Source organism: Oncorhynchus clarkii, unplaced genomic scaffold (genome assembly GCF_045791955.1).
Source record: "Oncorhynchus clarkii lewisi isolate Uvic-CL-2024 unplaced genomic scaffold, UVic_Ocla_1.0 unplaced_contig_13682_pilon_pilon, whole genome shotgun sequence".
Classification (NCBI taxonomy): Eukaryota; Metazoa; Chordata; class Actinopteri; order Salmoniformes; family Salmonidae; genus Oncorhynchus; species Oncorhynchus clarkii.
Window position 1 is genome coordinate 132,211 of NW_027261047.1, and position 16,314 is coordinate 148,524.

At 43.1% G+C, this 16,314-nt stretch overlaps 1 protein-coding gene across 1 annotated transcript; it reads right to left on the reverse strand.

Annotated features, from left to right (window-relative positions):
• Positions 1-514: 514 nt before the first annotated feature.
• On the reverse strand, positions 515-14,833 carry LOC139403939 (fibroblast growth factor 5-like). Its single transcript, XM_071147146.1, has 3 exons — positions 14,431-14,833; positions 5,264-5,367; positions 515-889 (listed from the first exon to the last, which is right to left on the reverse strand). Exons 1-3 carry the CDS (start codon positions 14,831-14,833, stop codon positions 515-517), a joined length of 882 nt encoding a protein of 293 aa, XP_071003247.1.
• Positions 14,834-16,314: the final 1,481 nt, after the last annotated feature.

Consider the following 16,314-nt stretch of genomic DNA (forward strand, 5'->3'; position numbering starts at 1 on the left):
ATGTAATGTATCTCACGTTGTGTTTCTAACTATATATGAACTAGTTATCGCATGTTGTGGTTCTAACTATATATGAACTAGTTATCGCATATTGTGTTTTTAATTGGCCCGAAGGGGACCACCTTCGGAAGCAGTTGTAACCATCATAGCTGTACAACCATTGTAACCATCATAGCTGTACAACCATTGTAACCATCATAGCTGTACAACCATTGTAACCATCATAGCTGTACAACCATTGTAACCATCATAGCTGTACAACCATTGTAACCATCATAGCCTTACAATCACAAAGCTTAATGACTGCATGTTACAGCCCTTAGGTTTTTAACTCACTATTTTATGACATCTGGAATGCTTTGAAATAACGGAAAGTAAAAGTTCAGCGATTGTTGTTGTTGTTGTTGAGGACAACAGGTGTCATGTCCATGTTTACGTTGGCCAGTAATCCATCCTGTCAATCCATATAACGCCCATACAGTTTGTATTACTTCCTCCCTCATCACTTCGTAGTCTATCCAAACCGAAACTTGGGCCAGTACTTGACAGTCTGCACCCTCTTCCCTGTCTCTGAATTAACATCCCTGTATGGTTGTGAGGGCGGTTTGATCAGTGGCGCCTGGTTTTTCCTCCTCTCTTTGCTCCTGTCGGTGATGGTGAAACCACGAACGCTCTGCAGGTTGTGGACACTGAGCCTGGGGAGGAAGTGCGTGGAAACGTGCTGGGATTTGACCCTGGGGCTGGAGCCCATCTTAGATTTTCCTCTCTTGTTCAGGGCCACGTACCAGTCCCGTCCCGTCCGGTGGTTCCGGTGCAACACCGAGGCATAAGTGTTGTAACTGCTCTCCTGGAAACGCTCCCAGAACCTACAGTCGTCCGTGAATCGCTCCTGGAAAACACAAACAAACATAATGTTACAGAGATCTAAACGATTACACAACGGTTACACAACGATTACACAACGGTTACACAACGATTACACAACGATTACACAATGATTACACAACGATTACACAATGATTACACAGAGGTTACACAACGATTACACTACGGTTACACAACGATTGCACAACGGTTACACAACGGTTACACAACGATTACACCGCAGTTACACAACGGTTACACAAAATGAATGTCTCAATTTCCCCAATGTAAAAAAATGATTCAACATTAACAAGCACCCCAGCCAGCACATACAGTATTACCGTACATATCCCCCTGCTCTACGATCCATCTCTATACTCAATCCTACCCCTCTCCATCTGAGCTGGGACTTCCTTTGGGAGATGAGAGCAGTCAGTCACCAAGGATCTTAGAAAGACAAGCTCTATTAAACCCTAGTTTCCTGTTCATTTCCTCGGTATGCTTTATAAAACGTCTGTACAGTGTTTCAAACAAACGAAGCACTTGATTTGACATTTCTGATCCAACGATCTCAAGACATTCTTAACTAAGCCTAAAAATACCTTTGGTGGGAAACGACAACATGTAGTAAGTACCCAAGGATGCCCACAAGCGATATAATAACCTGTATGGTATGTTATGGTTAGACAGAGCTCCCAACAGATATAATAACCTGTATGGTTAGACAGAGCTCCCACCAGATATAATAACCTGTATGGTTAGACAGAGCTCCCACCAGATATAATAACCTGTATGGTATGGTTAGACAGAGTGTGGCATAGCTAGATTTATGATCTCTACCTCCTCACCAACTCTTCAGTACCAAGATAGATCAGTAAACAGTGTATAATGTTTACTAGGACTTATTTATTTCTCTCTTTCTCTCCCTCCCCGCCGTCACTTCCTCCCTCCCTCCATCGGTTGCTCAATAAATCCAGGTGACCCTTTGACCTTAGAAGAGACGTTGTTTGTCGTGGCTGGCTGGGTAGATAAAACAGTTTAATACACATCTGTCTACTTGCCCATTACTCCAGACAATAAACTGCCACTGTGAAAACATCTGAATATTAAATATGACAGACTGATTACAGCATAAAGACAGTGTGTGGAACACGAGCCCCCAGACCACAGACAGATGAGACACACTGTGCTGTGGTCTGGGGGCTCGTCTGTCTGTGGTCGGGGGGTTCATCTGTCTGGTCTGGGGGCTCGTCTGTCTGTGGTCGGGGGGTTCATCTGTCTGGTCAGGGGGTTCATCTGTCTGGTCGGGGGGTTCATCTGTCTGGTCGGGGGGTTCATCTATCTGGTCGGGGGGCTCGTCAATCTGGTCGGGGGGTTCATCTATCTGGTCGGGGGGCTCGTCAATCTGGTCGGGGGGTTCATCTGTCTGGTCGGGGGGCTCGTCTATCTGGTCGGGAGGTTCATCTATCTGGTCGGGGGGCTCGTCAATCTGGTCGGGGGGTTCATCTATCTGGTCGTGGGGCTCGTCAATCTGGTCGGGGGGTTCATCTATCTGGTCGGGGGGCTCGTCAATCTGGTCGGGATGTTCATCTATCTGGTCGGGGGGCTTGTCAATCTGGTCGGGGGGTTCATCTATCTGGTCGGGGGGCTCGTCAATCTGGTCGGGGGGTTCATCTGTCTGGTCGGGGGGCTCGTCTATCTGGTCGGGAGGTTCATCTATCTGGTCGGGGGGTTCATCTATCTGGTCGGGGGGTTCATCTGTCTGGTCGGGGGGCTAGTCTGTCTGGTCGGGAGGTTCATCTGTCTGGTCGGGGGGCTAGTCTGTCTGGTCGGGGGGCTCATCTGTCTGGCCAGGGGGCTCGTCTGTCTGGTAGGGGGGCTCATCTGTCTGGCCGGGGGCTCATCTGTCTGGCCGGGGGGTTCATCTGTCTGGCCGGGGGGCTCGTCTGTCTGGTCGGGGGGCTCATCTGTCTGGCCGGGGGGCTCGTCTGTCTGGCCGGGGGGCTCGTCTGTCTGGCCGGGGGGCTCGTCTGTCTGTGGTGAAGTAGAGTCCTATAAACCGCAGCAGACACAGGGGACAATTAGTGTTAATCCAGCTGTATAGGATCCATCAGTGGAGAATTAGTATTGATGTGTGTGTGTGTGTGTGTGTGTGTGTGTGTGTGTGTGTGTGTGTGTGTGTGTGTGTGTGTGTGTGTGGGTCGAGCGAGGAGAATCCAGACTAATTCTACACTGATGGATCCTATACAGCTGGACTATAATTGTCCACTGTGTCTGCAGAGGCTTATAGGACTCTACTTCACATTTATCCCTTTGTTTCTCTCTCTCTCTCCCTCTCTTGCTCTCTCTCTCTCTCTCTCCCTCTCTCTCTCTCTCTCTCTCTCCCTCTCTCTCTCTCTCTCTCTCTCCCTCTCTTGCTCTCTCTCTCTCTCTCTCCCTCTCTCTCTCTCTATCTCCCTCTCTATCTCCCTCTCTTGCTCTCTCTCTCTCTCTCTCCCTCTCTCCCTCTCTCTCTCTCTCTCTCTCTCTCTCTCTCTCTCTCTCTCTCTCTCTCTCCCTCTCTCCCTCTCTCTCTCTCTCTCTCTCTCTCTCTCTCTCTCTCTCTCTCTCTCTCTCTCTCTCTCTCTCTCTCTCTCTCTCTCTCTCTCTCTCTCTCTCTCTCTCTCCCTCTCTCTCTCTCTCTCTCTCTCTCTCCCTCTCTCTCTCTCCCTCTCTCTCTCTCTCTCTCTCCCTCTCTTGCTCTCTCTCTCTCTCCCTCTCTTGCTCTACCTATCTCTCGCTCTTTCTGTCTGTCTCATTCACACACTGTGTTTCTCTCTCTCTCTTTCTCTGTCTCTATCAGTTTCTCTCTCTCTGTCTCTCTCTCTCTCTCTGTCTCTCTCTCAGTTTCCGTCTCTCTCTGTCTCTGTCTGTCTCATTCACATGCTTTGTCTCTCTCTCTCTGTCTTTTTTTCACGCTCTCGCTCTGTCTGCCTGTCTGTCTCTGTCGCTGTCTCTTTCTCTCTCTGTCTCTCTCAGTTTCTGTCTCTCTCTGTCTTTGTCTCTCTCTCTCGCTCTCTCGTTCTCTCGCTGTCTCTGTCTGTCTCATTCACATGCTTTGTCTCTCTCTCTCTGTCTTTTTTTTCACACGCTCGCTCTGTCTGCCTGTCTGTCTCTGTCGCAGTCTCTTTCTCTCTCTGTCTCGTTCACTCACTCTTTCTCTCTATCTCGTTCCCTCACTCTTTCTCTTGTTCTCTGTCTCATTCACATACTTTGTCTCTCTCTGTCGCTCTCTCTCTGTCTGTCCCATTCACATGCTTTGTCTCTCTCTCTCACACACTCTCTCTCGCTCTCTCTCTCGCTGTCTTTCTCTCTCTCTATCTATATATATGATCAGCCTTTCTAGACCGGACTATCTGGACTGCCCATTAACACATGCTAACTATCTACCCGGTCAGGCCAGGCTCCCTACAGATGACTGTCAGCAGAGCTAGATGACTGGCTGGCCTGCTTACAAAGTAGCAGTGTGGCTTTCTGCCTGGGTGGCTGGCTGGCTGGCTGCTTGGCTGGCCTGCTTACAAAGTAGCAGTGTGGCTTTCTGCCTGGGTGGCTGGCTGGCTGGCTGCTTGGCTGGCCTGCTTACAAAGTAGCAGTGTGACTTTCTGCCTGGGTGGCTGGCTGGCTGGCTGCTTGGCTGGCCTTCTTACAAAGTAGCAGTGTGGCTTTCTGCCTGGGTGGCTGGCTGGCTGGCTGCTTGGCTGGCCTTCTTACAAAGTAGCAGTGTGGCTTTCTGCCTGAGTTCCTGGCTGACTGGCTGGCTGTTTGGCAGGCCTGCTTACAAAGTAGCAGTGTGGCTTTCTGCCTGGGTGGCTGCCTGACTAGCTGTCTATTTGTCTGGCCTGCTTACAAAGTAGCAGTGTGGCTTTCTGCTTGGGTGTCTGGCTGACTGGCTGGCTGTTTGGCAGGCCTGCTTACAAAGTATCAATTTATTTGTCTGTCCGCAGAGGTTGCTTGCTTACTGGCTGGCTGGAGCAGCGTAGCTGCCCGCCTGGCTGGCTGGCTGGCTGGCTGGCTGCCCGCCTGGCTGGCTGGCTAGCTGACTGACTGTTGGGTACAGATTTAAAGTCATTTGAAGCAATTCAGAGTTTACAAGAAAATAAATCTGCAATTCTCAAGATGGTTTGTTGTCAGTGCCATGACATTCAAGCCTGGTCCCATCGTGGCAACACAGAACAAACAGATCTGAGGCCAAACTATGGCTTTCGTCTCTTTTAGTGTTCAGGCCAAATTCATTTCAGGACAAGAAACAATGGAGTTTCTGCGAGTCTCTTCTCAAAATGGCACCCAAAATGGAATCCAAAATGGCGCCCTATGGGTCCTGGGCAAAAGTTGTGCACTATGTAATAAATAGGATACTTACGATAGCGTGTAGCCTTCCTCTCTTGTTCATGGCTAAAAATCTGTTGCTGTAGACTCCTCGGATACCGATGACCCCCTGAGAAACCGCAAAGAGCTCCAGGACACCTGAGAACAAAATCAGACAGATCATCACAACAATGCATCAGTATATACTGTACTATTTCTAGGATTGTCTAGGGTTATTCTCCTTGTTTCTTTCATTTTGTGTGTCTCTCTCTCTCTCTCTCTCTCTCTCTCTCTCTCCACATTCTAGCCCTCTCCCTCTCTCTCTCTCTCTCTCTCTCTCTCTCTCTCTCTCTCTCTCTCTCTCTCTCAAAATTCAATTCAAAGGGGCTTTTTGGCATGGGAAACATATTTCTAGGATGTTCTAGGGTTCCTCTCTTTGTTTCTTTCTTTCTGTGTCTCTCTTTTTCTCTATTTCTTTCACTTTGTCTCTTTCTCTCTCTGGTTTCTCTCTCTCTCTCTCTCAATTCAATTCAAAGGGGCTTCATTGTCATGGGAAACATATGTTTACATTGATAAAACAAGGGAAATAAACAATAAACAAAAGTGAAATAAACATAAAAGAACATCAACAAAAAATACATTTTTAATAAACGTACCGTAAACATTACATCATAAAGATGCAGACTGTTCTAGTGCCTAGCCAATTCATTGAGTGTACAGAACATTAGGAACACCTTGATACTATTGAGTTGCACCCCCCTGTTGCCGCCAGAACAGCCTCAATTCGTCGGGGCGTGGAGTCTACAAGGTGTCCAAACGCGTTCCACAGCGATCCTGTGTTGAAAGCGTTCCACAGGGATGCTGGCCCATTCTGACTCCAATGCTTCCCGCAGCTGTGTCAAGTTGGATGTCCTTTGGGTGGTGGATCATTCTTGATACACACAGGAAACTGTTGAGCGGGGAAAAACCCAGCAGCGTTGCAGTTCTTGACACAAACCGGTGCGGCCTGGCACCTACTACCATATCCCGTTCAAAGGCACTTAAATATTTTGTCTTGCCCATTCACCCTATGAATGGCACACATACACAATCCCTGTCTCAAGGCTTAAAAATCCTTCTTTAACCTGTCTCCTCCCCTTCATCTACACTGATCCCCATTCATCTACAAGTGGATTTAACAGGTAACATCAATAAGGGATCATAGCTTTCACCTGGTCAGTCTATGTCATGGAAAGAGTTCCTGATGTTTTGAACACTGTGTATGTTTTGACGAGGGTGGGTCTCAAGCTTGAATCCCTGTCTCACCCCACGGCCATGAGGAAAATAATCTTTGCGTTTATTGACAATTTTAACCCCCCCCCCCCCCCCCCCCCAACATTGCTTTCCATCGATTTGTATAGCAGATCCTCATTCTAAAGTGAGTCAAAAGCTAACAAAACATCAGAAGACTTTGTTTTTGTTTATTTGTTTGTTTGTTTGTTTGTCAATAAGGGTGTGCAGGGTGTATACGTGGTCTGTCGTATGATATTTTTGTATGAAGCCAATTTTGACATTTGCTCAGGACATCGTTTTTTACTAAGGACGAGTTGGGAGTCCTCTTTTGATGATAATGTAGAGGACTTTTCCGAGGTTACTGTTGACGCTGTAATTATTGTGGTCAACTTTGTCTCCACTTTTGTGGGTTGGGATGAACAAACTTTGGTTCAAAATATTGGCGAAGATGCCAGAGCTGAGGATAATGTTGAAGAGTTTAAGAATATAAATATTGGCGAAGATGCCAGAGCGGAGGATAATGTTGCTGAGTTTAAGAATATAAATATTGGCGAAGATGCCAGAGCTGAGGATAATGTTGCTGAGTTTAAGAATATAAATATTGGCGGAGATGCCAGAGCTGAGGATAATGTTGAAGAGTCTAAGAATATAAATATTGGCGGAGATGCCAGAGCTGAGGATAATGTTGCTGAGTTTAAGAATATAAATATTGGCGGAGATGCCAGAGCTGAGGATAATGTTGCTGAGTTTAAGAATATAAATATTGGCGGAGATGCCAGAGCTGAGGATAATGTTGCTGAGTTTAAGAATATAAATATTGGCGGAGATGCCAGAGCTGAGGATAATGTTGCTGAGTTTAAGAATATAAATATTGGCGGAGATGCCAGAGCTGAGGATAATGTTGCTGAGTTTAAGAATATAAATATTGGCGGAGATGCCAGAGCTGAGGATAATGTTGCTGAGTTTAAGAATATAAATATTGGCCCGAGATGCCAGAGCTGAGGATAATGTTGAAGAGTCTAAGAATATAAATATTGGCGGAGATGCCAGAGCTGAGGATAATGTTGCTGAGTTTAATAATATAAATATTGGCGGAGATGCCAGAGCTGAGGATAATGTTGCTGAGTTTAAGAATATAAATATTGGCGGAGATGCCAGAGCTGAGGATAATGTTGAAGAGTCTAAGAATATAAATATTGGCGAAGATGCCAGAGCGGAGGATAATGTTGCTGAGTTTAAGAATATAAATATTGGCGAAGATGCCAGAGCTGAGGATAATGTTGCTGAGTTTAAGAATATAAATATTGGCGGAGATGCCAGAGCTGAGGATAATGTTGCTGAGTTTAAGAATATAAATATTGGCGAAGATGCCAGAGCTGAGGATAATGTTGAATAGTCTAAGAATATAAATATTGGCGGAGATGCCAGAGCTGAGGATAATGTTGAAGAGTCTAAGAATATAAATATTGGCGGAGATGCCAGAGCTGAGGATAATGTTGAAGAGTCTAAGAATATAAATATTGGCGGAGATGCCAGAGCTGAGGATAATGTTGAATAGTCTAAGAATATAAATATTGGCGGAGATGCCAGAGCTGTGAATAATGTTGAAGAGTCTAAGAATATAAATATTGGCGGAGATGCCAGAGCTGAGGATAATGTTGAAGAGTCTAAGAATATAAATATTGGCGGAGATGCCAGAGCTGAGGATAATGTTGAAGAGTCTAAGAATATAAATATTGGCGGAGATGCCAGAGCTGAGGATAATGTTGAATAGTCTAAGACTATAAATATTGGCGGAGATGCCAGAGCTGAGGATAATGTTGAAGAGTCTAAGAATATAAATATTGGCGGAGATGCCAGAGCTGAGGATAATGTTGAAGAGTCTAAGAATATAAATATTGGCGGAGATGCCAGAGCTGAGGATAATGTTGAATAGTCTAAGACTATAAATATTGGCGGAGATGCCAGAGCTGAGGATAATGTTGAAGAGTCTAAGAATAGAACAGTTGAATTTTTGGTCTGTATGTTTTATAATTTCATCTCGTATACCATCAACACCACAGGCCTTTTAGGATTGGATTTCTTTTGTACATTTTAATTTCATCCAATATAATTAGAGAATCCAGTGCGTTCTGGTAGTCTTTAATAGTTCATTATAAGTTTTGCAATTGATACAGTATATGTGTTTGCTCTGGGTTCTTTGTTATATGGCCAAAGAAGTTGGAGAAGTGGTTTACATCTCCATGTTAAATAGATATCTCTTTGTGTTGTTTGTTTAGTGTGTTCCAATTTCAAATTACATCAAATTGTGTTTGTCACGGGCGCCAAATACAACCGGTGTAAACCTTTACTGTCCATTTTAAAGTAGACATCTCTTTGTGTTGTTTGTTTAGTGTTCAAATTAAATCAAATTACCCTTTAACCAACAATTCAGATTAATTTTTTTAAAAGTAAGTATGAAAATATATATTTTTTTTTTTTCTCCAAAAATAAAATGAAGTAAAGGAATAAAAATAGTAAGACAGTAAAATATTGTAACAATAATTTTCCCGGAAGTGGTTGATTCTATGGCTTCTTCAATCACATTGAGCTGTTTTCTGACGTGCTGTTCCTTCTCTTTTGTTAGTGCATTTCTGTACTGTTTTTTTTTTGTGTTTCGCCATAGTGAAGACGTCGGTTCTCGTTTTCTTGGTCTCTGTGTTTTAAGGTTGGATAGGTTTTCTTAATTTCTTTCTTGTGTTTTTTTTTTGCATCGTTCATCAAAACATTTCTCACTGTTTTTAGTTTTCTTAGGTTTTCTGCTAGAATTTTTTTACATTTAGTATGTTAGCTGATAGGTCAAATATATTGTTCAGGCTTCGTACTGCTAAGTTTAAACCTTCACTATAGCAAGAAAACATGTGTAGGAGGAATTGAATTTGTTGTTGGACAATTGTTTTTTGGGGTAGGTTTCTACACCACCTCCTTAAATCTATAGTATTTATTAATAACACGCAGTTTGTTCGGCTTTGATACTTCATGGTTGAGCATTGTTCAAGTAGATTGTGATTTTGCTGTGTGGTCTGAGAGGGGTGTTAGTTGGCATACTGTGAACACTCTGAGAGATTCTGGGTTGAGGTCGCCGACAAAGTAGTCTACAGTACTACTGCAGAGGGATGAGCTATCTCTTTCTGTCTCTCTTTCTCTCTCTCTCACTCTCTCTGACTCTCTGTTTCTTCATCTCTTTCTCTATTTCTCTCTCTTTTATATCTGAAAAAACATTGCAGGGACTGATGGATGTCCTTGTTTCATTAACAGAGCGGCAGCCAGTTGGCAGCAGCAATCAAAGAAACGCTAGTTCACACCTTGGTCCCTCTAAAAGGATTTAGATATGATCTAGTTCATTATAGGGACTGTTACTCATTCTACTTGTGTAATAACAAAAAAATACTCAACTCCATTATATTACAATTACAAAGCAATTAATGAAATTCTCTAAACAACAATGCTGTGACTGCAGTAACTACAACCGCGTTTTAACACTGACGTTACCTCGGTAACTACAGCCACCTTACTACCCTGACGTTACCTCGGTAACTACAGCCACCTTACTACCCTGACATTACCTCAGTAACTACAGTCACCTTACTACACTGACGTTACCTCAGTAACTACAGCCGCGTTTTAACACTGACGTTACCTCGGTAACTACAGCCACCTTACTACCCTGACATTACCTCAGTAACTACAGTCACCTTACTACACTGACGTTACCTCGGTAACTACAGCCACCTTACTACCCTGACATTACCTCAGTAACTACAGCCACCTTACTACACTGACGTTACCTCAGTAACTACAGCCACCTTACTACCCTGACGTTACCTCAGTAACTACAGCCACCTTACTACCCTGACGTTACCTCAGTAACTACAGCCACCTTACTACCCTGACGTTACCTCGGTAACTACAGCCACCTTACTACCCTGACATTACCTCAGTAACTACAGCCACCTTACTACACTGACGTTACCTCAGTAACTACAGCCACCTTACTACCCTGACGTTACCTCAGTAACTACAGCCACCTTACTACCCTGACGTTACCTCAGTAACTACAGCCACCTTACTACCCTGACATTACCTCAGTAACTACAGCCACCTTACTACCCTGACGTTACCTCAGTAACTACAGTCACCTTACTACACTGACGTTACCTCAGTAACTACAGCCACCTTACTACCCTGACGTTACCTCGGTAACTACAGCCACCTTACTACCCTGACGTTACCTCAGTAACTACAGTCACCTTACTACACTGACGTTACCTCAGTAACTACAGCCGCGTTTTAACACTGACGTTACCTCGGTAACTACAGCCACCTTACTACCCTGACGTTACCTCGGTAACTACAGCCACCTTACTACCCTGACGTTACCTCAGTAACTACAGTCACCTTACTACACTGACGTTACCTCAGTAACTACAGACGCGTTTTAACACTGACGTTACCTCGGTAACTACAGCCACCTTACTACCCTGACGTTACCTCGGTAACTACAGCCACCTTACTACCCTGACGTTACCTCAGTAACTACAGTCACCTTACTACACTGACGCTACCTCAGTAACTACAGCCACCTTACTACCCTGACGTTACCTCGGTAACTACAGCCGCGTTTTAACACTGACGTTACCTCAGTAACTACAGCCACCTTACTACCCTGACATTACCTCAGTAACTACAGTCGCGTTTTAACACTGACGTTACCTTGGTAACTACAGCCGCACTTTAACACGGATGTAACAGCAACCTCATGCTCTTAGTAATCATAACTCAAATCTCAGTAACACTTTCCATTAAGTTGATCTTATACCTGTTTAGTACCAGTAATTACACTATAGTAATAACACTGTAGTACCAGTAATTACACCATAGTAATAACACTGTATTACCAGTAATAACACCATAGTAATAACACTGTAGTACCAGTAATTACACTATAGTAATAACACTGCAGTACCAGTAATTACACTATAGTAATAACACTGCAGTACCAGTAATTACACTGTAGTAATAACACTGTAGTACCAGTAATTACACTGTAGTAATAACACCATAGTAATAACACTGTATTACCATTGTATGCGTTACTGAGTTGCTGGAATATGTTGTCCATCTATTTTCTTGGAGAAACAGAAATCAGAACGCCTGCTAGCCAGCTTCAGTATCCCTCCATCAAAGTTGAGACAAACACAACACTCAAGAACGTGTTAATCATGCGTTGATGTTAATGAGAGTAGACTACATTACATTATCGGTTGTCAAGTGGTCAAGTCACGGACTCCCCATCTTGCTGTTGTCTCTGATGGAACAGCAGACACATTAAACAAACATTCTGGTATTCACCCACCACTTGTTTTGGTACAGCTGGTACAGCTGAAGGACAGGGCCAGAAATATGTATCCTTATATTTTGGGGTTATGATAGGGTAAGATAGTTACGTTAAGCTCATGAGGCATTATTATACGTTATTTTATTTAAGTTTAAATGGAGAGAAATTAAGACTTTATTATAAAAAAATGACCACCGAAAAGATTCACAGATGACCAGACCGTAATTTTAAAAACAACGATGTTTCCAGGTACTGTAATGTGACAACGGCTTCTAAAAGCAGACCATGAAAAGAAAACAGAGAAAGAGAAGATTTACAGTATGTTCATGGTCAGCTTTTAAACAGTTAACTAAAGGAAATGAGAGTCAGTAGATGTCTGGGGTTGTGAGGAAGTCTACTAAAGGTCAAATCCTGATTTACGTGTAGGCTACATGTAGGCCAGAGACACACCATGTGTATATGACCGATACAATTTTGATTTGTTGACTGGAGACACACAGACACATTTTTTTTCCAGATTCCTGTTATTACATCAATAGAGTGGGATCACTGTTTTCCCAGATTCCTGTTATTACATCAATAGAGTGGGGTCACTGTTTTCCCAGATTCCTGTTATTACATCAATAGAGTGGGGTCACTGTTTTCCCAGATTCCTGTTATTACATCAATAGAGTGGGGTCACTGTTTTCCCAGATTCCTGTTATTACATCAATAGAGTGGGGTCACTGTTTTCCCAGATTCCTGTTATTACATCAATAGAGTGGGGTCACTGTTTTCCCAGATTCCTGTTATTACATCAATAGAGTGGGGTCACTGTTTTCCCAGATTCCTGTTATTACATCAATAGAGTGGGGTCACTGTTTTCCCAGATTCCTGTTATTACATCAATAGAGTGGGGTCACTGTTTTCCCAGATTCCTGTTATTACATCAATAGAGTGGGGTCACTGTTTTTCCAGATTCCTGTTATTACATCAATAGAGTGGGGTCACTGTTTTCCCAGATTCCTGTTATTACATCAATAGAGTGGGGTCACTGTTTTCCCAGATTCCTGTTATTACATCAATAGAGTGGGGTCACTGTTTTCCCAGATTCCTGTTATTACATCAATAGAGTGGGGTCACTGTTTTGATCTTAAACAAGTGTTGCTATAGAATTACTATAGGTGACGTGTCCTCTTTGAAATGGTCTTGTAAAATAGTATATAATAGTTGGCCTATAAGATCGTATTATTATATCTGATAATATATACAATTACAAGAGTCTGTCCATCAAATACATCATCATCCAGAGTAACATTATTTGATCAACTTTTTGGCATTAACATTTTTTTATTATTATTATAAAAAATAAAATCAAATATGAATTCAAAACACTTTTAGACTGAGGAAACTAGAATAAGGAAACTAGTATGTCCCCAACGTTGTAACACACAGAGCCAATGACAACCATCCAACCATGTTGAACATTGCATTGTTGTGATGACAATCATATCGAAGTCCAATCCAAAACATCCTGGTCTCTTCTGCTACACCTGTTACACAATACAGACCTGTCAATGTCCCAAAGAGTCACATACAAGGCATTTCAGACAGATGGCCGGAGCCCGTAATCCACAAAGTTTTTCGGAGTCGGAGTGCTGATCTAGGAGCAGGTCTCCCCCGTTTATACAATTGCATTCATTGTGATTTGAAAGTCAAAGTGATTCTAGATCAGAACTACTTCTCTGAGACACTTTCTGTAATACAGGCCCAGTCCATATGTCAGTCAACAGCTCCTGAGGGTAACCGGTAACCCGAGGCTAAGGATAGGTGTAGGAATGGCAGGGCTACTATCGCTGACTGTGACTGACGTGTGTAGCTAGATATATATTATATGTGTAGCTAGATATGCTACGAATCAGAACCCTATAAATAAATGATGTATGTATTATTTAGTATATTTATTTAAGCTTCACATAACACAATCCTTCCACAGTGACTTGTTATTCCTAAAACAGGTCATGGTTATACATAAGTAATTATAAACTGGGTGGGTCAAGCCCTGAATGCTGATTGGCTGACAGCCCGTGGTATATCAGACCGTATACCACAGGTATGACAAAACGTTTATTTTTACTGCTCTAATCACGTTGGTAACCAGTTTATTGTAGCACTAAGGCATCTATGGGGTTTGTGGTATATGGCCAATATACGACGGCTAAGGTCTGTATCCAGGCACTCCACGTTGCGTCGTGCATAACAGCCCTGAGCTGTGGGATATTGGCCATATACAACACCTCCTGGTGCCTTATTGCTTAAATATACTACAATTAAAGTCAAAATGGCTCATGGAAATATGATTGGACACCTTTTTCAGGATACATAGTAATAGCCTAAACATTATAGTTCAGAGACAACTTCATGCAATAATGTATAATAATTTCACGTTGGAAACCTAGCAATGTAATCAGTAAGCAATAGTCTTCCATTTCAGCACGACCTTCTCTCTATCCACTCGCACTTCATGGATAATTAACATAAATATCCACGTGAGAGGCCTGCCATAGCAGAATGGTTTCATAATAATAACTTACTCAACTGATTAGGTTCATGACTGCCGTTAACTCTTCCGTCAGTGTGGATCTGGAGATGGAAACCAATGCCAACCCGACAGTACAGCCTGCAAGTTCTGCGTCCTGAACCACTGATAGTACCCTCTTCCAGAAGTTGGTCCTCCAAGGTGACGTATTTAACCGATCCAGTGATTACTACGGCGGAGACGGCGACCACAGCTGCGCAAATCAACTGCAGCAGAGCGAAGATAAAAAGAGAGAGAGGAACAATCATTCTTCCAACAACAACAAAAAAGGAAACTGTGTCTGTTCTCTTGGCTCTGCTAGGCCACTTCTTCTCCTTCTGGCATTTTGTTGTTGTGGTTCTTGCGCTCTCTAGTGTGCTGTGCCAGTGCATGAGGAACTGTGCGCACACCGCACACATCCAGTTCCAGCAGAGCTCGTGCAGCGAGGCGTTGTATATTGTCAGCCTGGTCTCATAGACCAGATGTAACATAGTACATGTAAATCCGGGACAATCAAATTAGTATGATATGTTACGTTTGGTATGGTTACATAAGACAACAAAAAAAAGTTTTACCTTAATAAGGTAAAAATGAATGGAGGGTCGTTGATTCGGGGTGGATGAATCAAAGTGTTACGCGAACGTCTAGCAACCCAAAGGTTGTGTGATCGAATCCCATCAGGGACAATTTTAGCTAATGAGCAACTTTGCTACTTTTTAGCTACTTTGCAACTACTTAGCATGTTAGCTAACCCTTCCCATAACCCTAACTTTAACCCATTTACATTTAACCCTAAACCTTTAATCATAATCTTAATCCATAACCCTAACCCCTAGAGCTTGCTAACATTAGCATTAGCCACCTAGCTAAGATTAGTCACAACAAATTGGTATTTGTAACCTGCCATATGTTTAGCAAATTCGTAGGATATTGTACATTATGAAAATTCGTAACATATTGTACGAATTGTAATTTATAACATATTGTACGAAATAGATGATGGACATCCACAAATGTATACATAACATACGAAACTTAAAAAATGTACTAAATGGACTGTCCCGGATTTACATACAGAATAATACCAAATGCTCTGAGACTACGTTGGTGTTGTAGCTGCTTGTTGGAGTTGTTCGGCTGGCCTGGCACACACGGAGATATTTATAACCAACACAATGATCTCACTGCTTAATGCATGCCGGACTTCTGAAGGACGCTCTTTCTCTCATCCATCCGGATTTTCTCTCTCAAACACCAGCCCTGCTCAATATCGACCTGCGCTGCAAACAGCAACGATGAGGCCAACAAAAGAGCATGAAACTGACAGTGCGCATTTTCCACTCCTCGGTGCCAGGGCGCAGCATGCCCGGCGTTTTACGCACGAGGAGGCATGTTTTAATAGACCTACAGCACACCAATAATGAATAGCGGAACTAGAGAGAGAGAGATCCCTTGACAGTCTTAGAGTTGCTGTGGGAAAGTTCAAACTTTGCGGTGCGACAATATAAAGATGAAGAACTGCGTATGTGAGTGGCAGTGGGGTTTCAAATAGATAGGCCTACAGCCCTGCAACCCTACAGCCCTACAGCTTTATAGTCCTGCAGCCCTACAGTTCCTCAGGTGACGTTTCGCAGTTTTAACATCGCACTTGCAGGGCAGGCAGACTCGCGGCGCTGCTTAGCCCAATATAGCTTATTTCTTTACCTAATGTAGTCTATTTACCGACCTGAGTGTTGTTCTGTCCCATCCGTTATGGGGGAATATAATATAATACAATAGAATACAATATAGTAGAGCTTCTGAATCCAAGGTACATTTTGGTGAGATATTGCAATAGATTAGAAAATTCAAAATTAACCATTACTGCCAATTGTTTTTCTCGAGAAAGACAATAGAATAA